At 41.7% G+C, this 18477-nt stretch overlaps 1 protein-coding gene across 2 annotated transcripts in view; it reads left to right on the forward strand.

Moving 5' to 3' along the window:
• The window catches only part of MTHFD1L (methylenetetrahydrofolate dehydrogenase (NADP+ dependent) 1 like), a 182015-nt gene that overhangs the window by 54505 nt on the left and 109033 nt on the right, over positions 1-18477 (forward strand). For both annotated transcript variants that reach the window (XM_027551844.1, XM_027551845.1), the window contains exons 14-19: positions 872-979; positions 1812-1886; positions 3637-3739; positions 10720-10796; positions 14492-14632; positions 17235-17303. In XM_027551844.1, coding sequence (XP_027407645.1) covers positions 872-979; positions 1812-1886; positions 3637-3739; positions 10720-10796; positions 14492-14632; positions 17235-17303 — 573 coding nt within the window. The remainder of the gene's footprint in view (positions 1-871; positions 980-1811; positions 1887-3636; positions 3740-10719; positions 10797-14491; positions 14633-17234; positions 17304-18477) is intronic.

The raw sequence follows: 18477 nt of genomic DNA on the forward strand, positions 1-18477 counted from the left end.
GTATTTAATTGCACTGAGCAGCTATAGCTACATGCAACAAATTTTGATAAATTTTCTTTTCATTTTTCTACTATGACAAATATTTTCTAATTTTCCTTGTTATGGCTTCTTAGATACACCCATTATTTAAAAGTGGACATTTAATTTCCAAATACATGGGATTTTTAAAGTATCTTTGATATCAACTTCTCATTTTGGTACTCTTTTCTCATTTAAAAGCTTTGTTCTCTTCCATCACGCCCTGTATTTTTTCAGTCTTCTGACTTTATTGAAGTTTTCAATGGCTAAGTCAAAGATCTCTCTTCGTAAATGTCACATTGCACTTGAAACTATGTGGGTTGTTTTCCAATATCTTTTGATATTGATCTCTACAATACGCTTTTAAAGAAGTTAACAGATTACAAATATGCTGATTCTGCATGTGATAATCATGTGTGCGCCTAAGGTTAGAAGAAAAATAACAGAAATATGAAGTTGTGATGGTGATACATTTTTTTCTCTTTCTTCGGCTGTCACATTTTGTATTTTTCTGTTTCTACCGTGTGTTTTGTTCCCTGCCATATTGCCAAGTACATTTGATATGATATTATTTTCCTAATTATAAAACAGTACATAAAAGTACGTAAAAAAAGAAAACCAAAATAAGGAAACCAATCATTAACTCCACCAGAATTGTTTCCCTCTTAACCTGAAAAAGGAAGGATTTAAAAGTGGAAAATCCCGACATTGGTTTTTCTGATTTAGGCTTTGTAAAACATACCTAACCATTGTAGGGGTGTGTAATTAGCATATTATTTTGTTTAGTCAGAAAGCTCTTCAATATTGCAGATGGTTGTTTGAAGCAAGTTAGATGTTTCATTTCATTTTCTAGTTCAACCTTCACCTTACTGGGGACATCCACGCCATTACTGCTGCCAATAATTTGCTGGCTGCCGCTATCGACGCAAGGATTTTGCATGAAAACACTCAAACAGATAAGGTGAGACAGCCCCCTTATTGGCCATTTTGGGCATCTTACCCTGGGAGTTCTGGATTAAGGCGTTCATGGAAAAAGTTTTGGAGTGTCCAAGTTGTCTGAAATCCTATTCAAAATTTTGTGAATTAGATATGTGTCCATCCTTCTCAAGGAGAGAATCTCTACTTCAGTCTGATTCTCTGACCACTGCCAAGTTAATGAAAGAATTCTACTATTGTACTTTTTAAGCCAAATTCTCTTCGTTTTGCCCATAGGTATAATCTCTGGTCTGTACTAAGGGGATTGGAGAGATTCTTTTTAAGATTCCCATGTTAGAGGCAGCTGGTCTCAATGCCCTGTTAAACATGTCAGACCTCCTTTTTGGCTGAGGGTATACAGTCTGAGATGTAGCTCACACAGGGGACACAGTACCAGATGCTAATTCCTCATAGATGCCAGTTCCTCATAGACATAGGATGTGAACAAAAGTGGGAATTTTTGGCATATTTCACAAAAGTCCTGACATCTTCCAATTAAACTGACTCTCTAGTGAGTTCTTAAAGCTAAAGGCAGCTATAGAGATAATTTTTAATTTGATAGTTAAAAGGCTGTAGATCAAGAAATATATTTTCATGCAAGCTCTTTACAATGTGCATTATTTCAGATCTAGTTCAGATTTATTAAAATGACAGAACTTAAGTCTAAATTGTTTACATTAGCCAAGAATTTTAATAGGGTCTCTAATCCAAACAGTTTAGTTATAAATGTAATGAACTGTGTCATATTCTGTAAATTGTCCACATTCGTGGTTGGCCCTTAAACTTGTGTGAGTTTTGTTTTTGTTTTGTGTTTTTAGGCCCTGTATAATCGACTGGTTCCTTCAGTGAATGGTGTTCGAGAATTTTCAAAAATTCAACTTGCTCGGCTGAAAGTAAGTTTCCAGTTAATGGTTCTTTAACAAAAAAATACCCTGGAAACAAATCAAAAAATTGAAACCAGAAATCTTGAACTTGATTTGAGTTTTGGTTTTCAGATACCTTATACATATATATATACATACACATATATAAAGTAGATTTTATATATATATATATAAAACTCTTAAAAAGGCAGAACAGTGTAGCAAAGATTGCATGGAACTAGATGCCTGAGGCCTGGATCCTGCACCAAAAAACTGGTGAACAAATTAGTTCTTGCTTGTAGATGTCAGCTTCTTCATCTATAAAATGAGAGGACCACTTTGCTGAGAACTCTTGTCAACCAACAAATGAGGATGGCCAAGAGTCTTTTCCATAACATGTTTTAACTTTCTAGGGAAGCCTTTGAAAACTCATCTATTTCATTTTTTATTGCAGCAAGGTATTAAGATTGTATTTGTGGATGTGCTCTTAATTCTTATCCATTTTGCCATTTTCTGGTGCTGTTTGCTACTTAACATCCTTTGAATCATGGATTTTCCCCTTGCTTTTTTTCAGAAATGAAAAAATAACTTTAATTTACAACCATTAATTGGTGGAATGGGTTTAAGAAATTTATCGCCTGGCTTCTTACTAAACCAAGTTCAATTTGTTGAGAATGCACAATATACAATATACTATCCTCAGCAACTCCACCATTTATATAGTTTCTGTTTCCTACATTCTTTTCTTAGACTTTGTTGTTGTCTAGTCGCTAAGTCGTGTCAGACTCTTTGCAAACCCATAGACTGTAGCCCACCAGGCTGCTCTGTCCAATGGGATTTCCCAGGCAAGAATACTTGAGTGAGTTTTCATTTGCTTCTCCAGGGGATCTTCCTGACCCAGGGATCAAACCTGCATCTCCTATATTGGCAGGCACGTTCTTAGCACTGAGCCACCAGGAAAGCCCTAAGAAAGGCTTATCACAATAAATAATAAAAAGACATGCAGTCTCAGACTGTGTCCCTTAAGCGACAGTAAAAATGTTTTTCATCCCGGAACCAGTCTACTCAGGTTCTTATCCTTCTGGTTAGAGTTTAAATTCCACAGTCAGGACTAAGCTCCCAGTATTTCTTCTTAACTTACCAGGATGGCTGGCATGTGGCAGACACTCTTATATACTATCAAAAAGCACTTTCTTAAAATGTTTCCTTTGTAGAAAAAGATGCATTTAAAGTTTTAATTTTTTTTCTAATGGAAATAGAAATGACTTGAACTCATAGACATAAAACTTAAATTATTGGGATTTATATCAGAAAAGAAGAATTAATGAACTCAAGCATCAATTAGATAGACCGTTTATGCCCCTTCTGAGCACAGCATGAGGTGACCACATAACCTGAGGTCACGACAGGCAATGCAACACTTGTTCTTTGTATATTGTCACCTGCATCGTCACCTTTTAAGAGTTTGAGCAAACTCCAGGAGATGGTGAAGGACAGGGAAGCCTGGCATGCTGCAGTCCATGGGGTCGCAAAGAGTAGGACGCGACGAAGCAACTAAACAACAGTAACAATTACAAATATCCGTGTCTTCCATTTAGGGTGTGTTTGGATTCTGACATTCATTTATGAGTTGGCCTAACCTGCAATTTACTTGAAGTTCAGCTTAGTTTTTAAAAAGGTTGTCCTAGTTACAGAGGAAGTAGAAGTAGAGACAATTTGATTACATCTTGCTTTCTATTCCTTCTAAAACCCATCGCATTTTGTTCTTCTTAACCACTAGAGACTGGGAATAAATAAGACTGATCCGAGTGCGCTGACAGAAGAGGAAATGAGGAAATTTGCCCGTCTTGACATCGACCCCTCCACCATCACATGGCAGAGAGGTGGGTGCTGGTGGCCGGATGAGGAGGGCGACACGTCCTCCAGCGGGCGCCCCTCAGTTGATTTCACACACGCACGATTGTATTTCTTCCGCTGTCTTCCCAGCTTGCGTTGCACAGTCGCTCCATTAACTCAGTCACTGTTGTTTGACCAGCCTTTCTCATCCTCGTCTCCTAGTTGGGAGAAATAACTGTGCCCTTAGCTCATCCCAATCACTCCGGCTCTACCAATTTCCCAGGAAAAGTACTTTCTTCCTGTCTCTTCTCTGCGCTCTTGTCTTCTGTTAGTGGAAGGACTGTCTGTGGCTCCCACTGCCTCTCTACCGGGCACCCTAATTTTAATTTCTTCCTTTCTCTTCCCTTACCAGCCAGGTCTGAGCCTCTCAGAAATTTCTGTTTTCAGTGAGGAATTTTTTTCTCTGAGTATAATGCTTCCAGCCACTGATGAGAATCCTAACACTTGAAATGCAGCATGAAGGGACTTCGGCCCTAGCCTCCCTGTTTCCCTCTTTGCTGTGACATCCCCTCTCCACTGCCACCCCACCCTGCTGTCTGCAAGGGTGGGATGTGGGTGGGGTGGGCAGGAAGGCACCGAATGTGGAGTCAGGAGCCTTGAGCGGATGTCTCCCTCGCCACTAACTTAACTGCGTGACCCTGAGCAAAGCACGGAGAAGGCAATGGCACCCCACTCCAGTACTCTTGCCTGGAAAATCCATGGACGGAGGAGCCTGGTGGGCTGTCTATGGGGTCACACAGAGTCGGACACAACTGAGTGACTTCACTTTCACTTTTCACTTTCATGCATTGGAGAAGGAAATGGCCACCCACTCCAGTGTTCTTGCCTGGAGAATTCCAGGGATGGGGAAGCCTGGTGGGCTGCCATCTATGGGGTTGCACGACTGAAGCGACTTAGCAGCCCCAGAGCAAAGCACATGCCTGTTCTGGCAAATGGAAATGGAGTCGATAATACATGCTTCCAGGCATGTGGTAACAGCACTTGATAAAACCTAAAGAAGAGTCAGATAGTGTGTACTCCTGATCCTTCCTTTGTTTTTCTTCTCAGAATTCCCCTATCACCACATTTCTCCATTTCTACACACTTTTTTTTTTTTTTAACTGAAGGATAATTGCTTTACAGAATTTTGTTATTTTCTGTCAAACCTTAACATGCATCAGACATAAGTATACATATCTCCTCTCTTTGTTGAACCTCCCTCCCATCTCCCCCATCCAACCCCTCTAGGTTGATACAGAGCTCCTGTTTGAGTTTCCTAAGACACAGCAGGAGAGGGTGAGGTGTATGGAGGGAGTAACAAGGAAACATATTACTCTATGTAAAGTAGATAGCCAACGGGAGTTTGCTATATGTAACATTTTTTTTAATTATGAGTAGATGCCTGATTTATTGCAGTTACCTTTTAGTAGATTTTCTTACTTCCATTTCCAACCCCCGCCGCCCCCCCCCACAACTCGGTGATTTCATAGTAGAGGGGGAGGTGTCCTGTCACCCCCTTTCTGAGAGCCTCCATCCTGGGTGGTTGGTGCTGCACCCTTGGCCTGGCCTTCAGGAGCACTGCCTTGTGGCCAGCCCCATGCACACCTTTGCTTCCTGTTTGCCTCATCCCTCTGCCCCGCCCCCCGCTGGCCCATCCCGCCCCATCTCCCATCTTGCCTTCCCGGACACAGCTCAGGACCACCCCACCTGCATGAAGCTCAACTCCCGGGAATCCATTCAACCTGTTCACTACAAAATTTAGTGAGATGGAAAAGCAAAGACTAGAGAACCCGTCTTGTCTCTGTCATTTATGAGCTGTGTAACTCTGGACAAGTGAATTACTCGCTTTCCTCATCTGTAAATGAGTCATAATAGCAGCCTTTCCCTTGGGTGGCTGTAGTGGGACATGAGAGTGCTTTCCAACCCTGAAGCACCATCCAGATGGTCATTATGGTAATAGTCGTATGAGGTACTTTTTCTGTGTGTCTCTGTCTCCCAGACTCCTAACATAGAGTAAAATCTCTTCAGAAACTTCTGAATGTTTTTTAAAATTATCAAAGTAGTAACATTATACAGATTTTTTTTTGTTAGTTTAGTTCAATTGCTCAGTCGTGTCCAACTCTTTGCAACCCCATGAATCGCAGCACGCCAGGCCTCCCTGTCCATCACCAACTCCCGGAGTTCACTCAGACTCACGTCCATCGAGTCAGTGATGCCATCCAGCCATCTCATCCTCTGTCGTCCCCTTCTCCTCCTGCCCCCAATCCCTCCCAGCATCAGAGTCTTTTCCAATGGGTCAACTCTTCGAATGAGGTGGCCAAAGTACTGGAGTTTCAGCTTTAGCATCATTCCCTCCAAAGAAATCCCAGGACTGATCTCCTTTAGAATGGACTAGTAGGATCATACAGATTTTGCTGCTGCTACTGCTAAGTCGCTTCAGTCGTGTCCGACTCTGTGCGACCCCATAGACGGCAGCCCATCAGGCTCCCTCGTCCCTGGGATTCTCCAGGCAAGAACACTGGAGTGGGTTGCCATTTCCTTCTCCAATGCATGAAAGTGAAAAGTGAAAGTGAAGTCACTCAGTCGTGTCCGACTCTTAGCGACCCCGTGGACTGCAGCCCACCAGGCTCCTCCGTCCATGGGATTTTCCAGGCAAGAGTACTGGAGTGGGGTGCCATTGCCTTCTCCGCATCTCTAAAAAAAATCAGAAACGTCTAACTGTGCAAATAAAACTACTATTCATAGTTTTTCTGTGCACCTACAGTTTTGTTTATAATTAAAGCTATAGAATTTGTACCCTACTAGTTTCATTTATATCATAATAAGATATCATTTATATCATGTTCCATTTTGTTAGTGACTGTTGTGGTCATTTTAAATGGTCCCAGAAGTCTTCTGTGAATGAACTACAACCTCCTTAAACATATGCCTATTACTGAACAGACCAACATCATTTTTATTTTATTTATGTATCTTTCTGGCTGCTCCGTGGGACATATGGGATCTTAGTTCCCCAACCAGGGTTTGAACCCACACTCCCTGCAGTGGAACTGCACAGCCTTAACCACTGGACTGCCAGGGAAGTCCCACCATCATCATTTTTAATTCTTGGTATGAATATGTTTAGCATTTTATTGGGAATCTACTGGAAGGATTAATTATTCCAACACCATTGTATTCAAAAGGCATAGTCAACTTTTTCCAGGTATTTGTGAATTCGTTTTATTCCTTAAAAGGTATTTGGAGGTGTACTTACGAATGAAAAATTATGCAGGTGGAATCAGTGTATTTGAAACCTAGCATGGGGATATGCTAAAAAGAAATCTTACACTAGGGACAGTCTTCCACATCTGCACTGTGGCTCCAGCAGAGGTAGCCATCAGAAACAGGGCTGTGTTCTTGTTCTTTCTCTCTGAGAAGCATGAAAACACTGACGTTACTGTGGTTGTGAATCATTTCTCGTGGAGATGACGTTAAAAAAGTAGTCCCGATAAATGTTAGAATGGCATTATTGTTTAGGGCACTGAAGGACAAAAACGTCATTTGCCACCTGGAGTTGTGTATAATTAAAGCTATAGAATTTGTACCCTACTAGTTTCATTTATATCATAATAAGGTATCATTTATATCATGTTCCATTGCCACAAGGAGTTCGGAATGACATTTGACAGCTAGTTTGGCTCTTCCTCCCATGGATTAATATGAGAAAAAGGACTCTCCCATCACGTAGATTGAGGCCATTTAATAATTGGACTTAGAGCTTAAAAGAGTATAACCTTTATGATGAGATTAGATGCTTTTCTAATTTGATAACTAGAAAGGAGACATTCAGGGACCTCGTGAGGCTAAAAACCTCCTCTCACACCATATGGATGTTGGACATTTAGTGGTCACTTCTTTCCTTTCATCCTGTGTAAGAAATGTGACTCTTGGTGGTTTTATCCTATGCTTCCTATCAGAAGCTTGAAGGCCTCATAATGCCTGCTGACAGGGAGGAACTGGGAGCTGATAGACTTTTATAGAAACACATGATATAAGCAGAAGAGACAGTGGACATTGGGTCATTTTATTGTTCCCTGGGATGTGAATCCCTGCCTTTCTGAGCATTGGGTCCTGCAGGGGCTCAAGGGCTGTTAGACAAAGGACCCAAAGCCTCGATCTCCAGGAAACTGATATCCAGTTACTGGTTCCCAGCACTGCCCTGCAACTTTGCAGGGAATCAGTACCGTTCTTCTGCTGAATCCAAAATAAGGGCCTGCCCCTTATGTCCTACCTTGTACCACCCAGTGCCTGAACCGTAGCTGGTTGTTAATGAGCCTCAGGACACAGCAGTGTAGTCCTAAAGGGACCGTCTAGGGCAAAGAGTGAAAAGACAGATCTCTTCTCTCTGCAGGAGCTCTTCACCTTCTCCACACCTACCTGCACTCTCCATCTCTCGCTTTGGCCAGCGAGTGCCTTCCATCAGAGAATGATGTCTCGTTTGTCTTTGTATCCCTGTACAGCTGGCACAGCATCTGTCACAAAATTGACCCTAAGTAAAAATCTCTGAAGTGAATAAATATGTTTCTCACTCTATCTTTAGCTCTATCTTAGAGCTAAAGACTTAGAGTCAAGGAATTCTGTATTACTGGTGTTACCTTCTGCTTTCCAGATGGCTCAGTGGTAAAGAACGCACCTGCCAAGCAGGAGATACGGGTTCAGTCCCTGGTTTGGGAAGATCCCTTGAAGAGGGAAATAGCAACCCACTCCAGTATTCTTGTCTAGGAAATCCCATGGACAGAGGAGCCTGGTGGGCTACAGTCCATGGGGTCACAGAAAGAGTCGGACACGACTTGACTTAGCGACTGAACAACAAAGCGTTACTTTCTAGTATGCATCTTTCTTGTGTATCAGAATTTAATCTTCACAGTTCTTGTCTTATGTATCACTGTCATTTCGCTTGTGTCTTTCCACGGACATCCAAAGCTTGATGGACCGTGAGATGTCCTGCTCTACTAGGGCCGTGCCAAACACAGCCTGCGGGGGCGGGGTGGTGGGTGGTGGTTCTGGTTCCCACTGATTATAGCTGATCTTGTTAACTTGGTTCTTTTTCTATTCTTGGCTTGTGTTCTCTTTGCTAAATAAATCCAGCTGAATTTCCAATAAAAAAGATCACGTGTGTATGCTTCGCATGAGAATAGGAAATCCTTTTACTTTATATGATTCTGCACCATTGGTCTTGAGAATAAGTACTAGCTAGTGGCAATATGGCAGAGAAGCCAATGGCATCCCACTCCAGTACTCTTGCCTGGAAAATCCCATGGACGGAGGAGCCTGGTGGGCTGCAGTCCATGGGGTTGCACAGAGTTGGACACAACTGAGCGACTTCACTTTCACGCATTGGAGAAGGCAATGGCAACCCACTCCAGTGTTCTTGCCTGGAGAATCCCAGGGACAGCGGAGCCTGGTGGGCTGCCGTCTATGGGGTCTCACAGAGTTGGACACGACTGAAGCGCCTTAGCAGCAGCAGCAGCAGCAGTGGCGATATGGAGAGGCATTCCTTTCTGGATATAGGACTCTGTGCCTTAAAGTCATAGAGAGATTGCCCTGTGCTTGGTGAGTGTTGCTTCGATATCCGTATGGGCCTGTGGTAATGAGTGTGTATGTATGAATGTGTGAGAGAGAGGAGGATTGTACATGGAGAAAGAGCTGACACTTAACAAGTCAGGGAACAATGGAGGCAGACAAGGTGAGCAGGTCTGCTCGTGCTTTGTGTATGAAAGGAAACGTTCACATTGTTTATCCCACAGATGATATTAGTCCCCAGATATGCGATTCCCATCACTGTTTTTGTCAGCGCTGTATTAAACATTTAGTAAGTTGAATATAAGTTGTCAGTTGGACTGCCTGCTCTTTGATGCCATATGAATTATTAGTGAAGTCTGTGTCCTTCTTTCTTTGATTCCTGGCATTGTACATTTGGTTTTCACAAAACAAAGTGTGAATCAGTGCCATTCAGACAAGCCAGTGAAAAGTGTAAAGAGAATTGATACCCACTCTTACCATCATTGACTTCTCCCCCTAAATTCTACTTTATTTATTTTAGAGGGTTTATTTTTCCTGGTGGTAAAATATAAAATTATCATTTTAATTACTCATAAGTGTGGTATTCATGGCATTAAGTGTACAATATATAGTTATACCATCAACACTAACTATACCCAAAATCTTTTTATCATCCTCAATAAAAACTCATTTCCTAAATAATAACTCCCCACCTCCCCTCAGCCCCTGTTCATCACCATTCTGTTCTGTCTCTATAAATAATTTGCCTGTTCTAACAGCCCTGTACAAGTGGAATCATACTGTATCCGGTTTATTTCATTTTGCATGGTATTTTCCATGTTCATCCATGTTGGTGCATGAGGTATCAAATATTCACTCATTTTATGGCTGTGTAGCATTCCATTGTCCATCTGTACCGCATGGTATGAGTGGATAAAACTGGATCAAATGGGTTAATGGATAAAATTGGTTTATTCATTCATCTGTCAGTGGACACTCCTTGGCTGTTGTGAATAAATGCTGCTATGATCATGGGTGTGCAATACCCGCTTCCAGTTCTGTTGGAAGTGGTGGGTCATACGGTCATGTAGTGTTTACCTTTAGAGGGACTTAATTGTCTTCTTCTTGGGCCTCATGCTTCATTGTGAAAAAAAAAAAAAAAGGACACTGCTTCAGAAATGCTTTTCCTTACTGCCTGGTAAAAATGGCACGCCACCCCTGACCCCTGCCCCAACACAGGCTCTCCTGTCCCCTCCTTTATTTCCTAGGCTGGGTGATTGCTAGTTTCTTTGAGCCCTTTCTGTGTCCTCACATGGGATCATCTGCTCAAGAAGTCAAACCATGTTTCTTGCTCTCCACTGCCTCCCCAGCATCCAGAACCACTTCAGATACACACTGGACAACCAGTTCCTACTTGCTGATCCTCTGTTCTCTTCTCTTTCAGTTGTGGATACCAATGACCGATTTCTACGGAAAATAACCATTGGGCAGGCGAACACAGAGAAGGGCTGTTCCCGGCAGGTAAGGTAGTGCCTTCTCTAGGGATGGCTCTGCTCTTGCATTTTCCCTGCCCCGGGAGCTGGTTCTCTGCTTTTCTCTTCTCATTCCTCCACCTGCAGGGGCCAGTGCATCCCCCCACATGTTTCCAGTCCCTCAGCAAGACTGGGAAAGGATCAGGAGGCGGAAGCTCTTGAATATTATCTTACCACCCTTTTCCTGTGTGATTTTAGTTGTATTTCTGCTAGGAGCCATTCAGGGTATGCCTTGAATATGCTTTCTAACATGTTTTATTGTCAGTCTACCCAGTTAGTTGCATAACAACTGAAAAATGAAAGTCTCAGACGTATTATTCATGTTTCATAAACCAAAGAATAAACACCCAGTTATTTGGCTTAATAGCCTGAGAAGTTGTTAAGAATAATGTCCTATTATCCAAACCCAGAAAATGTGGAAGATAAATTACAATGCTCATCCTCATTTTAATAGGACTCTGGTGTGAAGCAACGGTGCTTAGGGAATATAAATTCATTCCACGATTTTTCATCCAGGCACAGCAGGCCTCTAAATTATTATTTTTTGTAGTAAACTTTATACCTTAAGATAGCTTTAGATTCATGGCTTTTGCATTAACTTGCACACTTTCTGTGCTTATTTTTGTGCTTTATCTTGGCACTAGAGAGGTGCAAGATAAACAATGGCTGTGGTCTGATGCTCACTTGGTGCCTTGTGTTGGTAGGCCTGTTACATGCATGATGAGCACATTTAGTTTGTAAATCTAGTTTGCAAATGAGAAAAGTTGGCATATTGCGTTAGGTAACTTGTCCAAGGTTGTATTCTATATTGCTTTAAGCATACATATTTTTAAATTATAAAAGACTATATTTAAGAACTTTAACTGATTTTTTTTAACCTTTAAAGCTATTTTAACTTAAAACATATTTCTGTGTCAATAAAAGTAGATCTAGATCATCATTTTTTAATAGCTATATAACATCACATTTTGTAGATGTACCATAACTGGATTCAACCAGTTCACTCTTAATGTAACTTAGGGTGTTGGGCTAAAATAAACAAGCTGTAACATACATGTACACGTATGTTACAGCTTATTTATTTTATCCCAACATAAAATACATAACCCCTTCATGGATTGTGGTGAAGGGCCTGTGTAACAATGAAACTATGAGCCATACCATGCAGGGCCACCCAAGATGGATAGGTCATAGTGAAGAGTTCTGATAAAACGTGGTCCCTTGGAGAGGGGAATGGCAAACCACTCCAATATTCTTGCCATGAGAACCTCATAAACAGTACGAAAAAAGCAAAGAGATATGACACTGGAAGATGAGCCCCACAGGTCAAAAGGTGTCAGTATGCTACTAGAGAAGAGCAGAGGGCAATTACAAATAGCTCCTGAAACAATGAAGTGGCTGGGCCAAAGTGGAAACAACACTCAGACTTGTGTCTGGTGGTGAAAGTAAAGCCTGGTGTTGTAAAGAACAATACTGTATAGGAACCTGGAATGTTAGGTCCATGAATCAAGGTAAATTGAAAGTGGTCAAGCAGAAGGTGGCAAGAGTGAACATTGACATCTTAGGAATCAGTTAACTAAAATGGACAAGAATGGGTGAATTTAATTAAGATGACCGTTGTATCTACTACTGTTGAGTCATCTCTTGTACAACATATCATTAAGGCCAGGATCTTGAGGATGTTGTTTGACAGCCTCTTGTTTTGTAGGTTACTTTGTGTATTGTACTTAATGCACTTCTTACATTAAGATCAGATCTACTGTTAGTAAGTACTAAGTGTATATTCCCTGGAAGGAATGATTCTGAAGCTGATGCTCCAATACTTTGGCCACCTGATGTGAAGAGTTGACTCATTGGAAAAGACCTTGATTTTGGCTAGAGGAGAAGGGGGCGACAGAGGATGAGATGTTTAGATATCATCACTGAGTCAATGGACATGAATCTGAGCAAACTCCGGGAGATGGTGAGGGATGGGAAGCCTGCTGGGCTGCAGTCCATGGGGTCACAAAGAGTCAGACGTGACTTAGTGACTGAACAACAACAACATACACACATTTTTGTGTAATCCTGCCTGATGATACCCTTACGACAAACTCCCAGATCCATAACTGCAGAATCAGAGGATACAGATGTAAATGTTGGTGTGCATTTCCCCATCACATTCCAGGAAAGCTACGTCAATTCACATCCTTGCCAACATGGCTTTTTGTCTTTTGTGTAAACGTGTGATATGCAATAAGGATATCTTATTTATACCTTAATGTGATTTGGAAATATTTTATTTGCCAAACAGAAACAAGTAGCCCACTAATAGCTACACTATTCAGGCATAAAATGAGTAACTATTCTTATATTGATCCTTGCTTCGTTTTTGATAGTGCTTGAGATACAAAATTCTGAAATTGTAACAATTACAAATGAAGAACCTATAGGAGTGTTATATATTCCTCTTATTACTTACACAGTTCATATTTTAAGGATATTTTGAACCTTGGTTTTTGTACAGAAAGTCTCATTATTTTTAGTCTTTTTTCATATGCACTGTTTTTAGTAGAATGGAGGTATAGAAAATCCTAAATTTCATACAATGAAAAACGACTTATGTTTGGAATGGCTTATATTGAGAATGTAATAATTGAGTATAGATGCATTTGACTCTCAGGTAATATGTTTTCACTAAATCAACGACTACTGAAATCTCAACCAGGAAGTAGCCAGAAAGCTCCTTCTTTCCTTCATTTCCTCTTCTGCTGGTGCCCAAAATGGACCAATAAAATATCTCCTGAGGTGATCCTGCCAGGGGGCAGCTATTTGCTATGTAAGACTGAACTTGTCTGGCTCCCACACCCCTGGGGACGGAGGGTGATGAAGTGGTTTTGTCCAGTGACTGAATTAGGAGGAGGAAGAGGGCGATCGTTCCTTGTGTTCTTGTTGGATTGTGTCCAGGGTGGAATCAGAGCCAGGAGAGGGAATAGGAAGGCCCAGGGGCATTTCTCAGAAAGTAGCCACTCTCCACGTTTGTGGCTGAACGGTTCACCATCTGAGGTGGACAGCTCAGAATGGATTCCACGTCACCTCATGACTGGGGAGTGGGTGTGGAGAACACAAGTTGGGGGCCTCCTCACTGCTGTGCCAAGCTCTAAGTCTACAAAACTGGCTTCAGACCATCTTCTTTCACAGTTTGCTGCTCATCTCTTAATGGGGCAAACACATGCAGCCCCCTCGACACACAGAAGTGACAGAGAGGGTAGTTGGCGAACTCTTTCTTTATTTTGCCAACACGTATTGAATCCTGCTTCATTTCACACTCAGTCCCCCAAGCTGGGGACTCAGGAACAAACCTTCCTCAAATGGTCCCTGTCTTTGTGGCACTACGGTTCTGCAGTGGAGATCTGCATCCATCAGACCATCACATTAACAATTACAAGTCTGAGACGTGCCTCAAAAGCACATCTCGTAGTGCCGCGAGCTGGTGTTATGGAGGGGCCTGGCCATGCCCTGTTCTGCTCAGCAGAGCAAATAAAGAAAGAGCACTAAGCCCAGGACTGTGCAATTGCTGGAAATTTGTGCATCTGAGAATGGTCTATTGAGGACTGAACCCCAGGCCCGCAAGACCTGAGTGCTGCAATATAGCGCTCCATGGAAACAGTCCGCTGACCAGGACCTCGACTTTTGTTGTTTCAGGCGCAGTTTGACATCGCAGTGGCCAGTGAAATCATGGCAGTGCTGGCTCTGACCGACAGCCTATCGGACATGAAGGAGCGGCTGGGAAGAATGGTGGTGGCCAGTGACAGAAATGGACAGCCTGTGACAGCAGACGACTTGGTATGTCCATCTCAGAAGCTCCAGAGAGCTCAAGGTCCCTGACCTTCCCCACCCAGGGACCGAACCCAGGTCTCCCGAATTGCAGGCAAATTCATGACTGTCTGAGCCACCAGGAGCCACATGTAATCAGGAGAATGAGAGTCTTCTTCATGTCACTGGGTATAATGGGAATTTCTGTTCACACCTTTTCCTACTAAAGGTCCTGATTATCCTACAACTTAATGTGGCACTCACAGGCATTTGTAACGTGCTTATTATTCCTGGCTGCAATCAGAGTACCTGAGGTCTATTTCATGTGCTTTTCACGATTCTTTCCAATCCTGATTTCTGCTCTGCCTGGAGTGGAAGCCTGTGGCTTTTTTTTTTTAAAGGTAATCTTTGCCTGCTTTAAATTGAGGGCAAATCCCCATTCCAAGGAATAAGAAGCAACTCCACCTTCATGAAAGGGAAGATTAAGTTAAAGAGGCACATTTTTGACTCCAGCCTGCTCCGTGGGCACGCTGGCGTGTTTAATTTTGTACCTTCGACTTGGGTTTCAGCTTATTTAAAAACAGATCTCCCCCAACCCATTCGTACTCATGTAGCTTTCTTTTGCATGGAATGATGCTTTCTTACAAAATATTCATAGTAGCCTGGCACACCACCACTTTGCTTAGTGCTGATTGTAATTTGCACACTAATCTTTTTCCTCTCTTCCCTTTCACAGCCACCATTGCTGTTCACCCCCCGCCCGCCACCCCCACCCCGACCCCCCCATCAGCAATGTAGCGATTTCATGTGCTCGTACATGTTTATAAGCACACAACACTTGGTACAACATAGACAGCCATTGCTCTAAATTTAAGCTTACTTTCCCATGTATTTAGTCATGCACCATAATGGAATCTTAAATAAACGCTGATGAGAAGCTGTCTTATTAATTCCAAGGGCTTGGGGTAATTTTAAACCTTTGCCAAAATGTCTTGATTACCTTTTAGCTTCTTTTTGAAGAGGTGAATCTGACTGACTCATAAGTCTTGTAAAGTAGGTTAAATAGATAAATTTATATCGGCTGCTCATGGAATGCTTAGTATAAAGCTAAAAGAGAAAATCCAAATGCAGTTTGCTCTAAAGATATTGCTTTTTAAAAATTATCAAATCTCAACATTTCTCTCTAGAATAGTATATTATAGTTTCTGTATAAATATTTCCTCTGTATCCTCTTAATATTAGGTATCAGTAATATGTCAGGAGTACTTTGAAAGGGCTTAATCCACAAATATTTCCCTGAACTTTTTTTTGCTTTGTGATGAAACTCTCGGATCTGGAACAAAAAAACTCAGAGTTGACTCTTTGATGTTTCTTGCTTGCAAAATGTACCTAATTTCTTCATATACCTGTAATAGGTAGGTTACAGTTCTTGCAACATTTATTTTGTCCAATAAAGTAGAAAGTAAATTTGATTTTTAAAGACATTTCAGTGATTCCATATTATAAAAGGACAAAAATAGAAATTGGTTATATAAGAGAAACATTTAATATTGTTGATGATAGAGGTAGAGAGAAAGTAATAAACAAATCCTTAGATTCTACTGCCTGATCTGTCAGGATTTGTTGCAGGCCACCTTCATTTTTTCAAGGCTACATGCACATGCATTTGCTCATAATATGACCTTCTAATTATTTGACTAGTTTGTTGAAAGATCATTCCCCAGGGTCTTTAGAAAAGGTGGAAAGAAATTTTTTTTTTTTTTTTTTAATGCTTTCCCAGGACTTCCCTGGTGGTCCAGTGGCCAAGACATCACACTCTCAATGCAGGGGGTCTGGGTTTGGTCCCTGGTCAAGGAACTAGATCCTACATGCTGCAAGTAAGACCCAGCCCAGCCAAATAAACAAATAGAACAGTATTTTTTTTTAAATTCCCTTTGTGGCCTGCTTTAGCACACTTTCCCCAGTAGTTCTCAGACTTCATCCCTGCTTTGTCTCTTGCTTGTCCTGTTCTTTTCCAGGAATGCAATAGGGAGCTGCATGAGAGCCTAATTCAAGCTTCATAGGATTGAAAGGAAGCAACCACAGCCACAAGTGGCTTCAGCTTCATTCTAGGCAGATGTAGAGTGAGAGACAGAAAACAAGATGCCTTTCCAGTGTCCTGAGTACCTTCTGCATCTGTGGGCTGAGATGCAAGCGAGAATAGAAACCAGCGCGGGTGCCTTTAGACACACCCCCTGCTCTCTACGGTCCCTTTCTGTAACCAGCCTTGTTTTCATTCTTCATCTTATTTCTCAGGGCAATAGTGTAATCTCCGGTGATGAAAAGTAACGTGCATAATTGCCAGAAAAAAACTTAGGTGAATTGAAAGGTATAGTAAGCCCCTTATTTCAATCAAGGAAGGTCTTGAGAAAAAATGCAATGACTACTGCTTCCCCATCACATCCTAGAAGGGTTGGCATCCATTCAGGCGAGGTGAGAGCACTGTCTTACCTATAGCTCAGACTTGACGGCTGCCAGTGGGGTTACCCATGCACAAGGCAGGCTGGTGAGAAGCGGCTGAGAATTCACCCTCATGTGAATGATCTTTTGTCGATAATCTAAATAAGTGTATTTTTTCCTCCCTTTTCTTTAGGGGGTGACAGGTGCTTTGACTGTTCTGATGAAAGACGCGATAAAACCAAATCTGATGCAGACCCTAGAAGTAAGTGGTTTTGTTTTCATAGAAAGTGTTGACAGAGTTGCATTAAATAGACTGCTTTTGCATCTCTACATGTGAGCATTTCCAGCCCTTCTGAGCCTATGAGGAGCATCAGAATAACTGGTTGGTCATCCGGAAAGAAAAAGGTTCTTGATATGATTCCTGCCTTAGCTAATGAAGTACTAATTGACCAGAATAGAAACTTAGAAACTCAATAAATGTCTGTCTTACATCTCAGCAACTTGTGTAGCCGTGGGTTAACCACATGCAGTGTAGACGGGAAATACCCGCTTGCGGCAGTTCTGTCCAGTATGGTACCTGTGGGCCCCTCGTGGTTATTTCAGTCTGAATTAGTCTAAGTTTAAAATTCGGTTGTTCAGTCATACTAGTTAACATTTCTATTTATTTTTATCAGCTACATTTTAAGTGCTCTATAGCCACATGTGGATGGTGGTTATCATATTGGACAGAGCAGATAGAGAATATTTTGAGCACTGCAGAAAGTTCTTGTGGATAATGAATGCTCTTTTAGATCTCTGGTCAGCAAGGAACAGTTGAAGCATCAATCTTATGAAATGGTTGAAAAGTCCATTATGGAGAATATTCATAGCTTTGTCATCATAGAAACCAAGATAGTTCCTGTTATTACTTTGCTAAGTGATCTGTATGTAAAATAAAATATTGAACTCAGGATAGATATTTTTATGTCTTTGGGTTAGTGATAGAATTTCTTAGACAAAGTGTTAACAAACTTTGACAACACAGTTAGACAAAGTATACTGTGTCATATAAGTTGAGTGTGTGAGACTGTGCTTGAATGTCCAACAATGATGTTCTAAGAATTTTTATATCTATTTAAACCACATCCTGGGAGCTCAAAAACCAGGGCTCTAATACTTCATGCTGCTTTAGTGATGAATCTGCTGTGTGGCCTTTAATTTTAATCTAATTAAAATTAAATGCTGCCGATCTAGTCCCTAGAGTCATTATCCCAGGGATAGCAGTGTGTTGATGCTAATCCAGCCACACCCTGTCACCTGTCGACCTGGAGACTGGTGTGCAGTGCTTCTTAAACAGATGGCCAGGATGAGAGTTGCAGGGCACAGAGGAGTGAAGCCTACTGCCTACCCAGGGGTGGAGCCTGTGGCCTTGTCTCTTTAAATTTTCCTCACTAGCT

Source organism: Bos indicus x Bos taurus, chromosome 9, assembly GCF_003369695.1.
Source record: "Bos indicus x Bos taurus breed Angus x Brahman F1 hybrid chromosome 9, Bos_hybrid_MaternalHap_v2.0, whole genome shotgun sequence".
Taxonomy (NCBI): Eukaryota; Metazoa; Chordata; class Mammalia; order Artiodactyla; family Bovidae; genus Bos; species Bos indicus x Bos taurus.